The 11,726-nt window shown below is 52.3% G+C and overlaps 4 protein-coding genes across 4 annotated transcripts; 3 read left to right on the top strand and 1 right to left on the bottom strand.

Annotated features, from left to right (window-relative positions):
- Window positions 1–196: 196 nt before the first annotated feature.
- Window positions 197–1,360, top strand: KVR01_008935 (uncharacterized protein; the record flags this gene model as incomplete). Its single annotated transcript, XM_044782684.1, has 2 exons — window positions 197–518; window positions 546–1,360. 2 exons carry the CDS (start codon window positions 197–199, stop codon window positions 1,358–1,360), a joined length of 1,137 nt encoding a protein of 378 aa, XP_044641437.1.
- A 2,911-nt stretch (window positions 1,361–4,271) lies between these two features.
- Window positions 4,272–5,552, top strand: KVR01_009003 (uncharacterized protein; the record flags this gene model as incomplete). Its single annotated transcript, XM_044790925.1, has 2 exons — window positions 4,272–4,337; window positions 4,578–5,552. 2 exons carry the CDS (start codon window positions 4,272–4,274, stop codon window positions 5,550–5,552), a joined length of 1,041 nt encoding a protein of 346 aa, XP_044641505.1.
- Window positions 5,553–6,455: 903 nt separating this feature from the next.
- Window positions 6,456–7,616, top strand: KVR01_009622 (uncharacterized protein; the record flags this gene model as incomplete). The annotated part of the gene is made up of 2 exons (XM_044787905.1): window positions 6,456–6,907; window positions 7,016–7,616. The coding sequence occupies 2 exons, from the start codon at window positions 6,456–6,458 to the stop codon at window positions 7,614–7,616; spliced, it is 1,053 nt and encodes a 350-aa protein (XP_044642124.1).
- Window positions 7,617–8,183: 567 nt separating this feature from the next.
- Window positions 8,184–11,521, bottom strand: KVR01_008877 (uncharacterized protein). Its single transcript, XM_044787614.1, has 6 exons — window positions 11,190–11,521; window positions 10,749–11,103; window positions 10,636–10,680; window positions 10,174–10,573; window positions 9,881–10,090; window positions 8,184–9,811 (listed from the first exon to the last, which is right to left on the bottom strand). The coding sequence occupies exons 1-6, from the start codon at window positions 11,358–11,360 to the stop codon at window positions 9,307–9,309; spliced, it is 1,686 nt and encodes a 561-aa protein (XP_044641379.1). The 5' UTR covers window positions 11,361–11,521; the 3' UTR covers window positions 8,184–9,306.
- Between the last annotated feature and the right edge of the window lie 205 nt (window positions 11,522–11,726).

The following is an 11,726-nucleotide window of genomic DNA, read 5'->3' as shown; positions in this document are numbered from 1 at the left end:
CACAGGAGAACAAACTGGATTAACTGCCTGCAGTTGGCCGTGACTTCGCGACATACGTTTTCGATTCACCGTCTGAGCATACTTGTACGCCACTATTTTCAACCTCTGAATCCTTTACAAGTGTGAACTTGCTCTCGGATTACAATCAGAGACTCACCTCGGAAAGACCTGACAGTCATCACATCATACACTCATCATGCCCAGCCGCGTGGAAGCCACGGAGCTCTCCGAGCTTGTCTCAATCTTATCATCGTCATCTCATCAATACCGCGACTTTCTATCGAAGCGCGGCTTCTCAGAGCCGTCTCTTGGAACAGAGACACCAAACGTGGAGCTCAACTCAGCCAATGCCGCCTACTTTTCTGCCAGGTCCACTCTTGTCGATGCAGCCGAACAGATCATTCGACTCGTGCGTGGACCACGCGACACACTTGTTACTCTGAGCTTCGACCATTGCGCATCAGCCACTCTGCAGATTGCCTTGAAGCACAAATTCGCCAGTCACATCCCGTTGGAGGGTACGACTACTTACGATGCAATCTCAGCAGCTGTAGCCAAGCCTGAAGTCACCACAGCATTGGTCGAACGCATTCTGCAGCATGCATCCTCCTTTGGACTCTTCAGTGCCTTCTCAGATGGCCGTGTCGGCCACAATAGCACGTCTGCATTGCTGGTGACAGATCCCGACCTTGAGGCTTGGATGGACCTCAGCGCCACGATCGCGTATCCAGCCGGTGCATCGATTCCAAAGGCCCTAGCTTCCTATGGCTACAGCATGGAAGCCGATGAATCTGCCTATGGTGCCTCGATCGGCAGGAAGGTCTCACAATTCCAGCGATTCCGGGAAGAAGACGGACACCAGCTGCATGAGATGTTTGCTCGCGCCATGCGTGGCATCTCAGTGGGCGGTGCGTATGATGTTCGCCACGCCGTGGACGGTGGGTATCCTTGGCATCTTCTGGAGAAGGAAGGCGGCCACTTGATCGTGGATGTTGGCGGTGGTCCTGGCCACGTGGCCATGGCGTTGGCTAAGAAGTATCCATCGCTCCGATTCGAGGTCCAGGATCTTCCCGAGACTGTGTCCGTCGGTGAGAAGAGCTGCCCGGAGGAGTTGAAGTCACGCATCAAATTTCGCCCGCACGATTTCATGACAGTTCAGCCCGGACACTCAGTTGGCCAAGGGGAGTCAATTGCATATTTTTGTCGATTCATACTCCATGACTGGAGTGATAAGTATGCCCAGATAATCCTCCAACAATTAGCAACAGATTTGAGGCCACAGGATCGCATCATAATCAATGACGTGGTGGTTCCCGAGCCAGGCCAGGAATCTCGTGAGAGGGAGCGTCGCATGCAGTAAGTTTCATTATTAACCAATTCTCTCAATCAGTCAAAACTCTGAATTAAGGCTAAGCGTCCCATAAAATTCAGCGATCGGGATTTGTTGATGCTGATGAATTTGAACGGTCGGGAGCGCACGCTCTCCGGGTTTGAAGGCTTATGCAGCTCTGTCACACCTCAGCTTAAGGTACAGGAGGTTCACCGGCCTGAGCAGGGCGAATTGTCTCTGATTGAAATCACACGCTTGGACGTCCACTGGAATACTCAAACAAACGGACACAACTAGAATGCTGAATAGTACCTCGGCACGCCGGGGCGACCTCTGAGAGTAGCTTTCACGTTCGTAATCCATTTCTTGTTGAGGATTTGACAATGTTGGAACCGTCTTGTGTAACAACATTCGACTACTAGTAGTATGTTACCGTTTACCCGGATTTGTCAATCTATCACGCCGGCATTCTAGTCAATTGACAGCTGCCATCTGTCTTCAAGGTGCAGCGCAAAACTCACGTGTCTCTCTCACTTGCATTTTTTGACGTAAAGCTTGCTTGCTTAAGTACCTGATTAGCTATGTGATCTACCGGCCGACAGAAGCCTGTGATGGTTTCGCTTATCGCGGGCGCAAGAAAAGTATAAATTTGAGTTTGTCCCCCTTGGCGCGTTTCGAACGCCTCAGCGACTCCAGCATAGTGGCGAAAGCAAGTAGAGCAGTTTGGTTGGCAATGCGGGCGACAAAGACTCCCAATCACATTGCTGCCAAGAGGATGTTTAGGGCAGGTAGTAGTGTGCGCTGGTGTCCGTTGCATCCGGGGCACATGGCATGATATCGTCTGACTGATGGTGTTGGAAGACAAAATACAGTACAGCAAGGACCACCTCAGTACTTTTGGCGTATTGGAAAGCTTCCAATGTTCCGAATGAGACTATGGCACGTCTTGTACAGATCAAAACTTGTGTCATGATAAGCCGCCGAGTCGCAATACTCGTCTTGAAATCGTCACTTTAGAGTTCACAATTGAGCAGGATGGCATTCGTTCACAGGGATTCCACGGTCACTCCAGTCAGTTTATCACTGCCTTCCACGAATTCCTTCCTGCCGACCGAGATTCCTCACCAGTGAATAGTTGCTGCTTGTACGTCTAAGATAGAGCTCATGTGGGGGTTGAGCACACTTGCAAAGCTTGGAAGCATTACATATTATAGCCTACGAGCCCACACACATGCTCGGATATAACCAAATTGGGAAACATTGTACGAAGCGCATCGGTACATGATGTAGTGGATGCACGGATCTGCATATGTCTGCCATTTCACAATGCAACATCTCAGCCCGATAGATGCGAATGTTTTATCATCGTGACTGAATGGGAAGTTTCGACGGGGCATATTCAAGGCTTCGCTCCTTGTGTCCGACGAACGGCTCAAAACATGAAACTCCCACGTAAGCGGAGATCAAATCTAGACTCCTGGGCGTGGAATTGGCATCCTCGTATGATGATAGTATGAGCCAGGCATGTATCCTTGATACTTGCCTAGGTAGCTATTGCACGGCTAGGTATTCCCAGTCACGGTCCGTAGCTTCGAGAAACGGGTTCTGGAATCGCTTTCCAGGCGCAAAAGACCATTATCGGTGGACGAGCCTGGGCAATTTGATGATTACCATGCCGGCGGGCTTGATACTGATGGGGAAGCTCAACGACTTGTCACATACAGGCGTGGGGGTCCACAAGACACCTACGGCAGGCCGATCTCGTTCGACTGGGAGCACTGCCAAGTAGACTAGCAGTCAAGCATTTTCTTTCCATTTGATCAGGAAACCGACAAGATGGCTGTTTTCCCAGAGTTTTCTTCGGGGCCCAACAACGGTCCGGCTGCCTCCGCCATGATCTCTATTCAACAACTGCCTTGTGTTTGAATAGTACTAGTAATCTGCACGTTGTCGTGCATTTGTGGCGCAGGTGTCATAGACTCTCCGAACGGGGTAAACAAGATTGCTCCACAGGGGAACTGAAAAAAAGGGAAACTGCAAGCCCGGATGTTCCGGTGGGTTGGTCACTTACCAAATCCATCGGGTAGGCTTTGGGTAACTTTGAAAGAAAGCGACACGACGCTGGTCGGCTGTCTGTTTCCTACTCAAGCAGGTATCGCCAGGCCTTCTTTTCAGGTTAGCCTAGGCTCAACATTCTTATCACCATCCCCAGACCAGGCGTGAATGTCTCAAAAGAAGTCTCATATAGGTCTAAGAACTCGGTAATCCATCTTGTGTGTTGTCAACGACTCCAGTGCTGGCTGCCGAGGTCTTGGCTTCATCTACAATTAGCGGCTATCGCGGGGTAGACTATGTTTGTGAGGGCTGAATAATCAGTATGCAACCCACTAATCTTCAAGATTCTGCGGTTGGAACACGCGGGGGGAGTCGAGGTGCCTTGGCCGCGGCATGGTTGCACAATCAGCCTATTGCTTGATGCACCTCACTAGCGGCCTTTGCCAACAGGGGCTAAACGTACACACCCTCTTTGATGTCTGCCTTGGACAGATCTATCAATGCAATAGGGCGACATGCAGGTACTGCCAACCGCAGAGCGTTTATATGGGGAAGTTCGGGTCAAGATCTTGCTCCCGAGTAGCAAAACATGGTACGGTCCAGATCTACAGGAGCCGTTCGTCAGTACCGGGTACTGGGCTGTCGTGAATGGAAAGTCCTCCAACGATAGGGGAGCTTTGCGATCGGCTCAGTAGAATAGGATTTATGTACAGTAGCATCCGAAACGATCTAAATTGGCCAGCAAAGTCAAACACCTCTTTATGGAAGAAGCTGTTCATTCTTGAGGAGGTCCCTAGACGGAGTGGCTGCAACCGCAACGTCCCAACTCAATAATGAGACCCATCATGTCGACTGCAGCCAATGTCATTCCCCACAGTCTCTCAACATGATGTCGATGCACCCTTCTATCAGCCCAGTTGTCCACGTGGGAACCCAACGCAAAGAACGACAGGTGCGTAACTCTTGCAACGCCTGCAGTTCCCAGAAGATCCGCTGCAGCAAAGAACGACCGCAATGCCGTCGGTGCGTCGACAGAGGCCTCGAGTGCGAATATAGCATGTCGAGAAGGACGGGAGAGCGGGCCCGTGTCGCCGACTCGCCTCCACGACTGCCTCGAGTGTCCACAAACGGAGAGAAAGCACCCTCCACAATCACAGCAATTGTTCCAGCTCGACCTCGACCCCCTTCAGAGAACGCTATCGAGCATTCATTGGAGGAGATCTCGGATCCATTCTCAGTTAACGACGAGGAACATATCGGCTGGATGTTGAGCGTCTCGCCCGAGAACATAACACTGCCTGTCGATATGGACCTGACTGCGGATTTGACTCCGTCAATGGAGCAGAGCAACGAGCTCGATGTAGTATCTACAGTTCCTCAGGAATACAAATCGCCAACATACGATTACAACTTCGAATACCTCATCGACCAGACCCGCGAGTCCCAGGCGCCCGGGCATCCCAAATCCCAACCAACTGATCCCGCTGTACCTAAGTCAGATTTTGGCTCCCTTTCGGATACCGGGCTGAGGTCTCTGCCCCTGAAGAAAGCTGACGACTGTTTGACGGAGGCCATTCATATCCTCACAGATCTACACGTTCCAGCGAGGGGTTGCATAACATCCACACACGACGCTACATATTCGATGCAGTTGCAGGACTCTCTCGACGATACACCTCGGGAAGTCGGCATGGTCCTGTCTCAGAACGGCAAGGCACTCCGAAGACTTGGAAACCTGCTCGACTGCCGTTGTTCCCTGAGGCAAGATGTCGCGGTGCTGATCTGCATCGGTCTGCACAAGGCTATCGGCTGGTATGCTGAAATACTGGGAGATGACAGCGGTCCACAAGATCACCCAGCCCGACAATCGCTTCTCTTCGGACGCATCGCAAAAGCCCCCTCGTTCATGGGCAGCTACCGGTTGGATAGCAAGGCGCAGAAGCTCTTAAGTGCACACCTGGTCTTGACACAGCTAGAAGAACACATTGAGCCATTTATGAGGAAGCTGAGCAACTTACAATCGGCATCATCTTCTGTCTCTTCTCCGAGGTCAACGCCAACGTCGAGCACCGACATCGAGTCAAATTTGATAGAGCAGCACCGCCAGACATTGCAGGAGGAGATTGATCGTGTCATTGTTCGAGCTAATAGCATCAAGCAGAAGTGAGCGGATAAGGATCACGTGGTAGTTGAATCATCTTGGATATAGATAATTCATAGCATGGCGTTTCGGCCGTTTAAAGTACTTTGATAGTGTGTCCAGGTCTGGGATTTAGGAAATATTTCATCACTTCCATTAATGGCAACATTGAACTAGCTGATTATTCTACTTCCACGACCTCACAGACGTGCGTGACGCTACTAGAGTATCGTCGTCATTGGCATGAGGTCCAAGACCGCTTATCAGAATGACCATCAGCTCGTTGTACACTCAGGTGCTGCGCCTCATCCAATAGCGCCAGTTGATACCGCTGGCCTCCCCTTCAAGAAGGGGTGGATAGCTTCTCTCAGCACGGTGAGTTCACCGAGTTTTGCAAAATCATCAGATGGGCATCGAGGTGGGCTAGCAACCCATTTCTGAACACCTCCTCTAGTACCTAAGTAGCTGGCAGCTGACGTCATCTACCCAGGCGAGTTTGGCCTGCTCCATATCTTCATATCGGCCAGCAGGACGACCATTTTGTCGCGGCACAGCGCAGGCAGGTCTGATGTGGAATTTGATTGGAAACGGTGGCCAAGAACTTAGTAAGGCGGGGTTCAAAACCACAATAAAGCCCGGAAGCAACCCTGCGAGGAGTGAGGTCCAGTTTGCATTTGGCGGCCCGGGCGTAGGGGTACCATTCCCCGAAGGAAAGGAAAGGTTACGACTCGGACAGCAGTTGGTCGAGTGACCGGGAAGAGGACGTGGGCGATCACGGGGATGGAAGCGGCCACGTTGATACCGGAAATATGTCTGTCGAGAGCATATAAAAATTACCTCAATAAGGTTATTGCAATTTTGTACTGATTCCCTTGAATGTGTGCACTGATAGCATTGATTATTTACACACCATATAAATTTTGCCCCAGTATGCCTACCCTCAACTTGTATCACGGAACCGAGGATGAGCTGTCATTCCTCGCCACATCAAAGCCTAAGGTTATCAAAGTTGGAGACAAGATTGTCAATACTCCTTCCACAATTACCAAGGAAATCCACAACGACGAGAAAACCTCTGCAGAGGAGCAGAAGGCACATCCAGCACCCTACTATGATATAGACCTCAACTACCGCCTGGACCCTGCCGAGGGGGGCACGGAGATTTTGTGGGGTGGTACTATGCACTTGATGCGGCGCAAGTGGAAGGCCGCCCCCGTCAGAACCCACAATGCTCGTGGGAGAGAGAAGGAATTCAGCCTCGACACTACTGGCTTCCAGTTTGAGAATTTGCCATCCTCCTACAAGGGCGTGCCCTGGATGCCCCTGGACGAGGAGCTCGTCAGAGTATATAACCCTGAGGCCGAGGGTTTTATGAGAAAACTGTGAGTTTGCTCGATGGGTCAAAATATCACATAATACTGCACACACTGCCCCACATACCGTGGGAATGTTCCTTCAAACTGAGACAACTGACACACGCCGGCTAAAAGGACCGGAGCGACTGACGTGCGGCTGATTTCCCACCTCATCCGCCAGCGGGACTGGCGCAGCGACCCTGAAGAGGATGCCAAGAAGCCAGACATGGCCATGACGGAGGGCGGCCTCCTTTCCGCGCACTACGTCCACGTCGACCAGTCCTACGACGGCGCCTTGCGCAGGCTGCAGGACGACCTGCCGCCGGGGGAGTGGGCCGACCACGAGGGCAAGCACCGCTGGGCCATCGTCAATATGTGGCGGCCCCTGGAGCCGATCCGCAGGGAGCCCCTGACACTGTGCGACGCCCGGTCGGTGCGGGATGATGAGCTGCATGACACGATGCACTGCGTGCCGTTCCACTGGCCCAAGCCGCCCATGGAGAACCACATGTGGCAAGTGACGGCGCCTGAGTCCCCGGAGCAGCACAAGTGGTGGTTCCGCGGCGGGATGACCAGGGACGATGTGGTCCTCATCAAGATCTTTGACTCCAAGAAGGATGGCAGGGCTAGGCGCGCCCCGCATTGCGCTGCTACCACGCCGGACTGTTTTGGGCCGGCAAGGAAGAGTATTGAGACGCGCTTTTTCCTCTTCTGGGAGGACGATACTTCCGAGTAGCTCCTTGTTATCCCTCTTTCAACCTACCTGGGTACCTAGGCATCCTATGAAAAGTTGGTCTCGGGATAATTAGCAAATGCCAAGGTGCGACGTGTTTGTTCTGCGCTTCAGATTGACGCACTGGCAGCTGCTTGCATCTGTTTGATGTAGGATTTTGCGCAAATGAAAATGGAGTTTCTCGTTTGGCCCTGCACGCTACTGGAACCAACTCATCATTCGATTGATTTTGGGACCATGACCCCATGCAGTGTCAGCACCCGCTGATGGAATCTAGTAACCGGTATCGCCTCCACATCTCATCTCAATGATGCTGGGTCTACAGGTCAGGAGGCAAAGTCGAGTAAAATGGCCAGACCGCACAAGTCTGGTAGACCAGCGCGGCCGCGCAAGCACTGCAACAATGTTTTTGAACCTGCAGAGAGAGAGTCGAGACTCGGGAATTCCGCCCGTGCAATGCGTTGTGTCCGACTGCTTGGCGTGCAGTCTTGATAGATCTCACGCGTGCATAATAAGCGTCATAGATTTCAAATCTGCCCACTCCATTGGACAATCAAGGCATGTCGTCAAAATTGGCCTCGTGCTGACTCATCAAGACGGGGTCACATTCGGCCCCGTCGAGGCACCCTTGGAAGACGACTTCCGAGTCGGGAGGGCCTGTACCGAACACATCGAATAATCAACAATTTGCCCAATGCAACCTGAGGCGGCCATCTCCGGGAGGCAGATCAGATCTTGCATCTGCGGCGTCTCAACGGGCGCTTGTGGCCAGAGACCTGCGTGGTGGGTGGCAACATTGACAACGACTTCGAATGTTGCAACGCCAGTTTGGAACCAACCGACAGCTCTTGGCTCGCCTCACACCAACCACCCCATGGGATATCACTAGCAGGTATGTTGGTGACTTCCTAACCGCAGGATCTGGGATGTCACGGTGTCATCTCTGGATTCAACGTTGTGGGGTTGAATTTTGACAAGCCGGGAATCATTCCCCGACGCCAAGTTTGCCATCCTATCCTTGAGTCGGGGAAAGCAGTTTCACCCAACCTTAGAAGCGAACACGAGCTTTTACTCTCAAGAACTCGGTCACATTCGACACGACCGGCAACTGGACACGATCTTGTACACGGGAATATCGTCCATCGCCGGGTTCCACATTCGGGCGAATCATCTTAGCGCCCGTGCCGGGATTTCCTAGGTAGTTTCGATGTTTGTGGGGGTTAGCCTCACGGAGATTCCATCCAGATGGGGCGCTTAGACCGGCCTGGCAGGTACCATTGTTGCAGGCCCTAGCCGCCCAGGCGCCGCGGCCTTTTCACCGGCTACCTTCTTCCGAGCTCTGAGAGTCACGGTCGTATCTTGGGATGGGCGACTGATCGGAACGCGGAACCAAGCTTTGTCCCGTGAGACTCGCTCGTTCAACTGCAGCATTATTGGGTGGGTGGAATTATGGCGCAATTAGGCAACCATATCTCGAGAGGAACTTTGGACGCGCACAAGAACACCTGGAGCTCCGAGGACGTGTATCAAACAGAATGCGAAGAATATGCACGTGTCCCTAAAACTGAGCTCTACCTGTAGACCATCGTCTCTCGTGTCTTCTCCATGCCAGAATAGTGATCACTTGGACATCATCAAACCGAGGCGTGTAATGGTGCCTGCTTTCCCAGAGTTGCAGCATCCCGGGGCACCCTCATCTCTTGCCTGACATGTTGTCCATCTCCATGTTCTCATCTGCCACTTCACGTGATTTGTCTGTACCTTCCTCTTTTTCGCTATCCTTTGGTCCTTTCTTGACACTCTTCCACTCCACGAGAAGAGAAAACGGGAATGACACTGCTGCCATCACCAATCCAACCAAGAAAGTCTGTACCAAGGCGAAGTTGACATCCTCAAGGGCGTCCTGCAGCTCGGGTGTGCCGGCACCAAAGATCCTTTCCAAATTGCCCCGTATATCAGTGACTCCTCCGCCTCCAAATATCTGCCCTGCCACCGCCGGCCCGAGGCGTTCGGAAAGTGTCTGTTGTAGTAAATTCTGTCCGATTGGAACTGCCAGGCCAAATCCAAGAAGTCGAGCGAAGAGTGTCAGACTTGTTCCCATAGATATCTTCTCTGGTGGCAGGACGGCCTGGACAGCGACATTCGCCTGCTCGGCACCGATTCCAACTCCGACTCCGCCCAAAATCTGGGCTCCAAGACTGCAATATGGCTGTATGTTAGTGGATAATCTGCAATAGTCGGGTACAAACCCTTGACGTGGTACGTACGTGTAAGCCGTAGATGTGCCTGGCTGGATCTTGATGAGCATTGCCCCCCCGGCTGTTGAAAAGATGGGGCCGAGGATCAAAAATGGGTTGTACCACCCAATCACTGCAACTAGTCCACCGGCAATGATCGAGCTGATGGCCGTGCTGATTGAGAGTGCCAACTGCTTAATGCCGGACCCTTCGGCACTGTCTCCATCGATGGACTGGAACCTACCACAGAATCAGCTTCGGCTTCCCCAAAGGAGCTTCAAGTATAGTAGTAGAAGCAGTGAACGGTCCAGACAGAGACCTACCAAATCGGCAGATAGAAAATGAAAATGCCGAAAGCGCCATTGAGGAACAGCAAATACAGAACTGAAGCGGCCACAGTTCGTTGTTTAACGAGACTGAATGGCACTGTGGCTTCATCGCCCTGCTTGTACTGTAGCCACAACCACGGAATCAGTGTACACCCGAAAACCACAAGAACAGCTATCACTTGTCCGCTGTTCCAGGCGTATTGGGCCCCTCCCCATTGGAGAGCCAGCACCAGGCAGACCAAGCAGCCGAGCAAGATGAGAGATCCCAGCGGATCGAATTTCATGATCTTTTGGAGGAGCGGCTTGTCCTTCAATTCGTGAGAATCCACAGCAAGGGAACTTGGTAGGAATACAAAGATGATAACGAGGAACACCGCGCCAATGGGTAGGTTGACTTCTCAGATTAGCACCTTGCCAGGAGTCTGCGGACCCCCGAGTGATGGCATTATGACTCACAATAGAAGCACCATCTCCATGAGACTCTTGTAGTGAACGCGCCACCTAGAACACGGAGAAGTGTCAATTATTCCTGTTTTCGAGATGAATCCAACTCAGTGCGTAGTACTAACCGATAACTGGCCCGACAACAGCGGCAATAGCATAGGCGGCACCACACAAGCCTGCGTAGAGGCTCCGTGTCCTCAGAGGCGTGATCCGTGCTATCAGTATGAACGTGCCTCCAAAGACACCAGCCAGCCCGGCGCCTTGTATCGTTCGTCCGATGATAAACACTGTCGATGTGGGAGCAGCACCACAGACGGCGCTTCCGACGAGGTAAACGACCACAGAAGATAGGTAGACCCATTTGTTATTCAGGAGCGCGTACATCCTGCCGAAGGGGAGGAGCAGCGCCACCGCGGAGATCTGCTCGCCTGTGCTGTACCATGAGACATCGTCGTTGGTTTTGAAGTTGCTCGTGATTGTCTATGTGGTACCGATGTTGTGCGTCAGCAGGAGAGAATTTTTGAAGCGGTTGTGGGTAGAATCAACGGTCAAAGACTGCTTCTTACGGGGATCGCAGCAGCCAGGACGGTCTGGCTGACAGCCACGATGAATATGGAGGCAAAGAGCGATGCGACGATAGATGCCATGCGTAGACCCTGCGGATACTCGGGCTCAACCCCATCTTTTGCATCATCAGTGGTCTGCTCAGCTCGCTGGTGCTGCTGTTCGGCGTCCATGGCGGCAAATCCCGAGCACAACCTCGTTGGTTGATTTGGCCACGGGCTGTCGAGTCCAAGAGCGAAAATATCAGTAGGTCAGAGAACTGCGCTCTAGTTGTTCGGGAATATACTTTTGCAGTAAACTAAGGGTGGTGTAGGGGGACAGATGTTGGTTTTATTTATTGGGTCCTGGAAACTATCTGGTCCTTTAGGATGGCTGTGTAAGTATAGAATGACTTAGATCGGTGGTTTGTAACCAGCATCAGAGATCCGACCGCACGCATGACAGGGGATGTGGCACATTCGAGGTTGCACTGCGGCATTCTCTGTGAGCCGGGTACCGAAAATCACTCAAACGCTGCGCCGTCTCGTTCTTGGTCCCCA

Source organism: Diaporthe batatas (assembly GCF_019321695.1).
Source record: "Diaporthe batatas strain CRI 302-4 chromosome Unknown Contig00011, whole genome shotgun sequence".
Lineage (NCBI taxonomy): Eukaryota > Fungi > Ascomycota > Sordariomycetes > Diaporthales > Diaporthaceae > Diaporthe > Diaporthe batatas.
Note: the sequence above shows the minus strand (reverse complement) of the source record. Positions and strands in the feature narration are given on the sequence as shown.